Consider the following 9,761-nt stretch of genomic DNA (forward strand, 5'->3'; position numbering starts at 1 on the left):
CTTCCTTGCTTGTAATATCCTACATAACGATGCAACGATAATACTATGTTGCACTCTCTTCCTTTTCTATGTCACCGTTGTAGCTTTTGTACATGCGACTATGAGGCAACTCGTCTTGACAGTATGCCTCGCCCTGTCGGCGACGAGGTTGTCCCAGGCAACTGACTTGGTCGGTAAGTCTGGTCCGCCTTGCGCAACCCCCCCCCCCCCCCACGAAGAACCCATTCTGGAAACGGCCGTTCATCTCCATCATGTCCCTGGTTTTGAGCATGGCAACAGATTGGGGGAAACAAGACCCTGACTGACGTCTCTTCCACACGCCCTAGTCAACAGCCAGCCCTGGCCGGCGGTCCCGCTCTCACCCGGGCAGAACAAGATCATCCCCGTGCTGGTCGGCGGCACAGCCCTGACCTTCACGCCCAACAGCGTCGCCGCCAGCCCGGGGGATGTCATCCAGTTCCAGTTCGCGGCGCGGAACCACACCGTCACGCAGTCGCTGCCGACGTCGCCCTGCCGGCCCGTAGACGCGGCCGTGGGTGTCGCCCCGGGCGTCAACAGCGGCTTCATCCCCTTTGACGGCGGGGCGAGCGGCATGGTCGGCACCTTTAACGTCCCCGTCATGTCGGCCTCGCCCATGTTCCTGTATTGCGCGCAGGCGATGCACTGTCAGCAGGGCATGGTCATGACTGTTAATGCGTGAGTCCTCCAGGGGGGGGGGAGGTGGCCTCGCCGGAGCTGCTTATTCAACGCCCATCCTCAAGATATCACATGTACGCACGTGAACGACCTGGCTGACAGTTGAGGCTCGTCATAAACCCTCCACAGGCAATCGATAGACCTGATCAACTATTTCAACGCCGCCGCCGCAGCCCCGGCCAACATTCCAGCGCGCTCCGTCGCAGGCGGCATTGCGTCGACGATCCCGCTTGTCAACGCGGTCCTCCCTAAACCGCCTGCGCCGGCGAACAGCACGGCAAAAGCAACAGCGACAGCAACAGTATTCACGACGGTAGTCGTACCGGCTAGCCCGCCGCCGCCGCCACCTCCACCACCTCCGCCTCCTCCTCCGCCTCCGCCGCCTCCTGCGCCCTCTCCCCCGCCGCCAGCACAACCCCCTCTTGGTGGTGACGGGGCTGATCCATCGCAAACGACCATGTTCGTCCTTCCAGCCTAACAGTCGCTGAGATTCATGGTCTTCTGGGGTATACGCTGGAGGGAACATGGACAATAATGACTGGGATTTTGTAAATAATCGTCGATCTGAGGCTCGGTGTGCACATTACGTGAGTGGGCTTGGACATCAACAATGTTATCATCCCTGAGGGAGTCGGCTTATTAATGGGGATTAGAATTGTCAAAAACATGTAGCAGATGAAGTACAAAAAGCGCCGTGTCACCTTGCTGCACATACGCTGTGGAAATGAGCAGTGTGCTGCCTGCAGGTCGGCCGACTAGTCTTTGGGGGCCCAATGCTAGCGAGGACAAGGGCTGCCGTTGAGACCCAGTTCTGCAGTACCTAGACTGCTCACTGTCGACTGCTGACGGTCAGATGCAATACTTCCTCTTCGTTTCGGCTTCGTCAAATCCATTCAGGGTATGTTAATTTCATTGCACATTAATTTTCCTTCACACAATGCATCCAACTGCCACGCCGTACCCGCCTCTTTGGGCCCATTCCCAGGACTCCTTCGGCTGTGATGCTCAAGAGTAAACCATGCTTAGCCGACCCGGATAACGCCAGCTGCAATAAGCTTCTGGATCTTGGTGCGGACACCCGCGTTCTTCATGTGCTCGCGCAGGGCGGCAGGGTCGGACTGGGCCTGCTGCAGGATGGACTGCATGACTGGGTCCTGCATGATGGCCATGATCTGCGAAGGAGGTCAGCTGGGTTGCCAAATCGCAAAAGATTCTCCGTGTTCCACTTACATCGGGGTCCCGCATGATCCTCTCCCTGGTCTGCTCCTCAGTCTCGCCCTCGCGGCTCTCGTACATCTTGGCCAGCGCCTTCTGCTGCTGCTGCTCGATCTCCCTGGCGTTAGCGCCATTGTGGTGTTGGTTGTCAACCTCGGCGGCCACGTCACACGCGTCCATGCAGTCTGAGTATCTCTTCATCATGAAGAGCGCCTGGGCCTTGCGGATGTATGCGCGGATGAAGGTCTTGTCCTTCTTGATGGCGACGTTGCACTCGTCCACGGCACTGGGCAGCTCGCCGAGCTTGATCAGAGCCGCGGCCTTGTTCGAGTAACCTCGAGGGTCATCAGGGGCGCGCTTGGCCATGTCCTCATAAGCCTTGTATGCCTCTGTGTACTCGGCCTTCTTGAAGAAATCATTGCCTTGGACACGAGCCTCTTCGGCCTTCTCCGGATCGACAAGCGCCTTCTTGGCTTCCTCAAGCTTCCTCTTCTCCGCTGCGCGCAGCTTGTTCAGGATGTCGGGGGTGCGGTGCTCACGCAGAGACATCTGATAGTACTCGATGGCCTTTGGCAGCTCGCCCTGCTTCTCGTAGGCACTGCCGATGCGAGCCAGGGCCTTTGCGATGAGCTTGAAGTCAGCGTAGATCTCCCGGCCCTCGTTGACAGCCTGGTTGCAGGCCTCAATGCACTTGTCGTAGTCACCCTTCTCGAAATACGCCGCGCTCAGGTTGGTGAGGTAGGTAATGTCCTTGTGGGTGTCCCATGCCTTGGTGTAGTTCTCAATGGCGGCGTCGAAATTCCTCTTCTTGTACTCGGCAGTGCCCTGGGCCTTCAGCTTGTCGGCCTCCTCCTTGGCCTTCCTCTTGGCAATCGACTCCTCGTCCTCCTCCATGGGCTCGGGCTCCGGCTCCGGCTCAGGTGCCTTCTTGGCAGGCTCTGGCCTCTTGGGCTCGGGCATCTCCTCAGCCTGGTAGGGAGCACCGCCAGCCGGGCCAGCCTCGTCAGGCATGCCCATCTGCATGTCAACGCCCATGAGGACACCGAGAACCTGCAGGAATCTCGGGTCGCCGGTGAGCTCCTGAGGGTTCAGGGACTTGGGGTCTCGTTGGATCTGTTGGATCTTGTTCATGAAGACTGGGTCGGAAATGAAGGAGCTCGTCTTTGGGTTGGCAGCTAGCTTGGCAATCAGGTTGGGGTCGCTGAACATCTGACCAAGCCCGCCAGCGGGGTCACCCATGGGGTCTTCTGGAGTCTGCATGGCCCGCTCAATGTTGGCAATGTCCTTCTTCACAGCGGCATTGTTTGGGTCGAGCTCGGACGACTTCTTGTAGGCCTCCAGGGCGCCGGCAAGGTCACGCTTGCCGTGGAGAGCAGCGCCTTTTCGGCTCCAGCCCTTGGGCCAGTCAGGCTTGATCTCTGTGGTCTTCTCGGCATCCTTCAAGGCGTTCTCGTAGTCCCTCTTGGAGGCATAGGCTGCGGATCGGTTGCTGTAGAGGACGTGGTTCTCGGGTGTCAAGGCAATGGCCTGTGTGAATTTGTCGCTAGAGAGAAACAGGTATTAGAATCCAAGGGAACAGTAGGAGCATACAAGTCAAGACCATGACAGCTAGATACTCACACAGCCTCATCGAAGTTCTTTGCAGCAATGGCTGCGTTGCCCTGAGCTTTCAGCTCGTCTGCGGTCGACATGGTGGGGGCTGTTGCAACGGAGATGGTGGAGTATGATTGATCTTGGCTGGTTCTCAGAAGACACAGACAACCCGAATTCAAGGGATTTCGGAGTGATTTTGGAATCGTAGAAGGTTTGTGGAAGTGTCTGGGGACAAGGCCGAGGGTGTGGTGGTAGTGTGTTTGTTGTGATTAAGTTACCATCGGGTGGGTGGTTGGTGAGCGTGGTGCTCGTCCCGCGTTTTCATCCTGCAAGGACGGGCAGGCTTCAGCATGGAGATTTCTAGGCCCTTCCATCAACCTTGACCTTGAGCTCAGAAAATAGCGGCGATGCGGGGCAGCTTTTGCACCCTGGACCCCTGCACGCAGCCGCCGGGAAGCTTGGGCCAGCTTGGAGCTTCGAGGGGTGGCCTCTGACGACGAGAACAATCTAGCTTGCAGAGTTCATTCACCCTGCTCATAGCCCATCTGTGCTCAAAGCTCAAATTTCTACACATTAATAATTCCTGATGTTTCCAATCAGTATACAACCTGATCTCGAGCAACTCGGCCGAGTCTTGTCTGATCCCTTCGCCCGTCTCAGTCCTACCCAAGGCTACCAGCTCCTTGACAGACTTTGATCCCCTCGAGTGCTCCCCACACGATCTGCATCGGCACAACATAGAGGCCCCCCGCATATTCCATTGTCTTCATTACCCAAGATGTTGCACGCCTCGGGCTGCAGCTGGGGGCGACCAGGCTCTCCTTGACAACCCCATATCTGCCCACAGCCGATGTACCTCGTCGTCCATATTGAAGCCTGTGCTCTGCTGCATTTGTGTTCTGGGGATAGTGGTTTCTTCAGTTCTCTGGGACTCTGTGAATGCCCTGCCCTCCTCCGAATTGGCTTGGACAATCTTGCCGCTCGGTAGTTGCACCAGCTCGATACTCTCGTCCGTTTCATGAATCGTCTCTCCACCAGTCACCCGTGTCGTCATCTTCTTGCCCACAAACGAGGCCGAGGGCGGCAGGGCCTCCTGTACGGACCCAGAGGCCCTGCTTGACCCCTTCGTTCGCCCAAGGTAGAATACCCGGAGCAGGGGGATCGCCTGTGCAATGATATAAATTGCAACTTCTGCCTGGAAAAGACCCACGAGAGCCACCCAACCGTCTCCTGAGTGTCAGTGGATTTCTCATTTCTCCGCAACAATTTATATGGTAGGAACTTGACTCACAAGTCCAGTCCGGTGTCCCCAACTCTTCGGTGGCTTTCGGGCTATGGCTGGCCAGGACGGTCCTGCACAATTTCACAGACGTGAGATACTAAGCTCCAATTCCCAGGCCTGCAGTTCAGTGCCCTTGTGGTAGATACTCACCTGACCAGACAGACTATGCCTGCTAGACCCACCAGGCTCATGGTGATGCCCACGCCCCATTTCTCCTTGCTTGGGATGTAAATCTTGGCCAGAACTCTCCAAGGTAGGTAAGCCAGATAAGCATCAGCAAGTATTGTGACAGCAGCGTTAGCCACGTGTATCCAAACGGCTGTCTGCATAGGAACGCAAAAGCTGGATATCCCCTTGACGTCCGCACGTGCGTCACAGAGATCCAGCCACGTAACCACCGCGGCTGCAATATTCACGGCACAGACGAACAAGACGACAACCCAGAGGACTACTCGTGTCCTGCCACCCGAGAGCCGGATCAGCGTCACTGCAAAAGCAGTCTTGCTCAGGGCCATAGCAATGTAGAAGAAGCTGATTGACGAAAAGGCCAAAATCCACCCGTGCGAGGTGCCTTCAATGATCCTGAAGCCATACGAGGGGGCGGCGGCTGCCAAACCGTTGCCGCACAGCAGCAGGGCCCAGGAGGCGATCACTTGTTGTTTCTATCATCAACAAATCCATCCCGCTTCGATCCTGGCCAGGGTGTACTTTACATATATAGTCATCCCACCAGAGGCCCTTGTACAATCTTGTCCTCGCCCAGAGTCGAGTGAGCAGGAAGATTGTCGTTACTGCCCCAGAGAGTATATGGATCGCCTTGGCCAGCCCCTCCGAACCGGAGCGCAGGAAGAACGAGTCGAGCATCGTTAAAAGGCGGTGCAAGTGACTGGTTTCTGGTGAAGGCCTCGGGGCTTCTACTCCAGACTAGACGCGGCGAGAGATCAGGCGGGATGACACAGCGGCAACATTGAAGGATGTCAGAAAAGTGTGCGGTATTGGGATCAACGGCAAAGAGTAGAAAATGAAAAAAAAGAAAAAAAGAAAAAGTAGGTCCCGAGGGGCCGAGCTCTCGCTACGATGCGCAAAGCACGGCACGCTTGCCTACCTTCCACAACGGGGGGTCTCCAGTCCGACAGCTCATAGGTCGTTGGCTGGACCGCATTCACACCGCGGCAACCAACAACAGCATTAATATGGATCGCATTTCTGGATTGGCCAGCAACGTGCCGTTGGCCCCCGCCCGGTCGATTAGCATCAGAGGCAAAAGCTCCCACCGGTTCCCCGTTTTATTCGAGGTGCAGTGGATCGCATCAACTGGAACCGGCAGGACGGGCGCTCCTGAATATGATACATCATTGTCGTGCAACGCCAAGTGGCTCACGTGCCGAATTTCTGCAGGAAGAAATTGTTGCAGCAGAGTTTCCGGCGGCTTACGAGTCCTTCTAACGCTTGCTTCCTGCTGGGAGATCCCACACGTCAATCTAGATTTGTAGATGCGTGGAAACTGAGCAATTCATAGTATATCAAACATCTCTTATAATCTGGGTGGGGTACCCTATTTTATGCGTAGCCTTCTGAGCGATACGCACCTGCTCCACCGCTCCTGATTGAGGTTTCAAAATCACGGGCTCGAACCATGCATGATAATGTCTTCCAAATGTATTACGGCAGCAGAACACCCCGCCCGTGCGGCTCATGCTATTGAAAGCCCCCGGGCCACCCGGGCACCTGGGCACTCGCCCATGATCGAAAGGATCTTCTCTGATTTTGAACGCAAACCATAGCTTGAGATTAACTTGTTGGTTTGTACATATATGATGCTCAATCAAGAGTCATGTCTCAAGTTGAACCGGCTTCCAATGTCAACAGCCCATATATGTTGGTATTATGGTTTCAAATGTCACCTCACACCTATACAAGTGATGATAATTATTCCGCAATTCAACAGGTAGGAAATTGGTCTACCAGTACTGTTTATGTTCACACCGCAGAGGATTCAGTGCTAGTTGCTGCTGCGATTTGTTGCGTGTGGTTTCAAGCAGGTTGATGCGTCCAAAAGTGGCCCACGGGGGGGCTTGATCACTTCGACAACACATAGACTCGTCACGATTGAGTTCTCTCAGAACGCTCGATGGTTTTCAAGTGGGCCTTTAAGTGGGTTGTTTCATACAGCAGCATGCCTATCGGCATGCTAAATTGCTTCAAGAGCACGGCATCCTCAGAATATATGGCGAGCCGTGATCAGTAAGGTCCACACTGGTGAACATTTTATCCACAGATCCGACAAGGGTTGGAACTCGGGGATCAGGTTTCGAGGTCACTTGAAAATTTCCTCAGGCTCATATTCCAATATTCTTTGAGACTCTTCGGGAGGTGCAATAACTCTTATTGCGAGTACTAGATGAGGCATTTTCGGCGGTGGTACTAAATGCAGCGCGAACGATCAGTCGGAATATGGGCCGCGTTTTTTTGCTGAAAGGCGTTGGGAGTCGCAGAGTCTGATTTCTTTTATTTAAACTTGATGGTTGAGGGGTATCGATATACACTTCTGTTTCTTCATCCATGGTTCTGCTCATTGACGAGGCGAGGCAGAGACCCAAAGGACTATCGCTACCTAGGTAGCTGGCGAGGGCCTGGAATTATTTTACGGCGTCTCTCCCGATCGAACCATTGTGTAAAACTATAGGAACAAGTATTGAACGGAACATGTATCTTCATGGATGTATCTTGACAATAATACGGAGATAATCATCGAGCTCGAAGATCTCGTGAGAGAATTTGAAGTTACCCGTCACGACGCATCGGTCAAGTTGTGTGCATACGAGTATATCCCTAGCCGTCACAGCTTGGACTGAGCACGACCTACTTGTCCATGTCCACATTGAAGAATCATGGATGGTGTTCTCGTGGGTGCTCCGGAGATTTGGGATCAATCTACTTGTGAGGCTTATTGTGAAGAGAACGGATATTTACAGGGCAAAAAACGGATAGTACAGGGCCAAAAACGGATGGTACAGGGCAACTTTTTTATAAAAATAAAACTTTAAACTATAACTTTAAAAGAAATTTAATTGTAAGTAATAAAAAATACCTTATAATATAGTAGAAAAAATAAGCTATTTAAAAGTATTATTTTTAAAATTTTAACTTTAATATTTATATAATTATATAGAGAACGGAAATTCGCGCACTTAAAATTGGAAGGCGCGCACCTAAATATAACTAAGCAGGGCTATAGCTAATTAGAAAACTTTATTTTATTTGTTAGACCATCTAAATAGTGCTTTTTATATTTCGCCTAATATGCCTAGTAAAATTTTCTCTTTCTATTTAATTATATTTATTAACTACTATTTAATTATAAATTAAATTAACTATTTAAGTAATAGGAATTATTAATTAAGAATTAAATTTTTATTATATTTATTTAAATATTATTTTTTAAGTATTATAGTTAATAATATAAGTATTAAATTATTTTGGGCTTAAGCTATATTAGTAAGTTAATTATTATAACTAGAATTATAATATTATTGCTATTAATTATTACTTTTTAGTACTTTTTAATTCTTTTATATTTTTAAAGCTTTTTAATAATAGATATAATATTTATAAGAAATTTAAGGTTAAATTAAATAAAGTTATAAAGTTAGCTGGCTGGCTAATAGTCTTTTATAGTTTTAAGGTAAATTAGAGGATTTTGGCTTATAGCTATGGCGTATAGCAACCCTTAGTTTTAACTACCTATAATATTATTATAATTAAAATTAACTACTTTTGGCGAGAAGTTGCCTATATAATTAAGGCTATAGCAGGCAAGTAGAAGCTTGTAGTCTAGGAAGGAAAGTATGCCTATTATAGGCCCTAGATAGTGGTTGGGGTAGAGTAAGGCTAGGTTAAGTTAATTGTAAATTAATATAAATTCCTTTTTTAAATTGTTTATAACCCTTTTATGGTAAAGCTAAAGAAACTTGAATTTATATTTTAATAAAAATATTTTATAATTATATTAAAACCTAATATAATAAAGTTTTAGCTAGTAGAATAAAGGAAAGAAAGGTAGGGCATTTATATACTAATATAAGTAATATTAAATTAGCTTGAGAAGCAAGATTACTAGTATTATTATATTTAAAATAAAAAGGGAAGTATTATTGGTATCTTTTAGTATAAAAGGTAATAAATTATATGGATTTAAGAATAATATTTTACTTAATATTTTTCTTTTAATTATATTTATATAATTAATAATAAAAATATTATATTTTTAAAGTATAGCTATAATATATATAAAAAAGAACTTGCTTTTATTTTAAGATATTATTAATAATAAAAAGAAACTAAGCTTTTAGTAGCTTTTAAAGTAAGTTAAATTATTACTAGTAAAGTATAAGGCTATAAATTTAAGGGTTATTATTATTAATTATAATATTGCTTTAATTAATGCTATTAAGTATATATTTCTTTATATTTGCTATTAATTTTATATTTTTTATATTAATATAAATGTTATTTTTAATATTAAGAAGAAATGGTAAAGGGTATTAGGCTTGTGGAGTATAGAAGAAGAGGAAGCTAATAATAAGGAGGATTTAGGGGTTGAGGACTTAAATATAGCTTTATTTAACGCCCTAGTAAGAAGTAAGATAATTATTTTATTAAGGGTTTTAAATAAAGTTTTTTATATTTGCTAGGCCCTATTTAATTTATTTAAGTTTATAGAATATTTAATTAATTGCCAAGTCTTTAATTTAGCTTAGTATTATTTATAAGAGGAGTTTTTAAATTAGTAGGTAATAATTTAATATTTAAAGACCTATTATATAAATAAAAAAAGGGAGATTATAGCTAAATGGGCGGCCTATAAGACTTATAAAGTTTTTAATTTTGGCTTATATATAATATTTTTAATAGAAAATATATATTAAAAATTTAAAGTTTATTTGGGCTATAGGATGGGGAATATTTTTTACTT

At 47.7% G+C, this 9,761-nt stretch overlaps 3 protein-coding genes across 3 annotated transcripts; 1 reads left to right on the forward strand and 2 right to left on the reverse strand.

The window, feature by feature from the left end:
* Positions 1–100: 100 nt before the first annotated feature.
* On the forward strand, positions 101–1,174 carry KVR01_006972 (uncharacterized protein; the record flags this gene model as incomplete). Its single annotated transcript, XM_044783341.1, has 3 exons — positions 101–173; positions 327–696; positions 826–1,174. The coding sequence occupies 3 exons, from the start codon at positions 101–103 to the stop codon at positions 1,172–1,174; spliced, it is 792 nt and encodes a 263-aa protein (XP_044644403.1).
* KVR01_006940 (Hsp90 cochaperone STI1) lies at positions 605–3,853 on the reverse strand. Its single transcript, XM_044784662.1, has 3 exons — positions 3,532–3,853; positions 1,927–3,454; positions 605–1,868 (listed from the first exon to the last, which is right to left on the reverse strand). The coding sequence occupies exons 1-3, from the start codon at positions 3,600–3,602 to the stop codon at positions 1,719–1,721; spliced, it is 1,749 nt and encodes a 582-aa protein (XP_044644371.1). The 5' UTR covers positions 3,603–3,853; the 3' UTR covers positions 605–1,718.
* A 195-nt stretch (positions 3,854–4,048) lies between these two features.
* KVR01_007038 (uncharacterized protein) lies at positions 4,049–6,026 on the reverse strand. The gene is made up of 4 exons (XM_044794784.1): positions 5,500–6,026; positions 4,937–5,438; positions 4,796–4,857; positions 4,049–4,731 (listed from the first exon to the last, which is right to left on the reverse strand). The coding sequence occupies exons 1-4, from the start codon at positions 5,648–5,650 to the stop codon at positions 4,274–4,276; spliced, it is 1,173 nt and encodes a 390-aa protein (XP_044644469.1). The 5' UTR covers positions 5,651–6,026; the 3' UTR covers positions 4,049–4,273.
* Positions 6,027–9,761: the final 3,735 nt, after the last annotated feature.

The sequence above is a fragment of the Diaporthe batatas genome, assembly GCF_019321695.1.
Source record: "Diaporthe batatas strain CRI 302-4 chromosome Unknown Contig00007, whole genome shotgun sequence".
NCBI lineage: Eukaryota > Fungi > Ascomycota > Sordariomycetes > Diaporthales > Diaporthaceae > Diaporthe > Diaporthe batatas.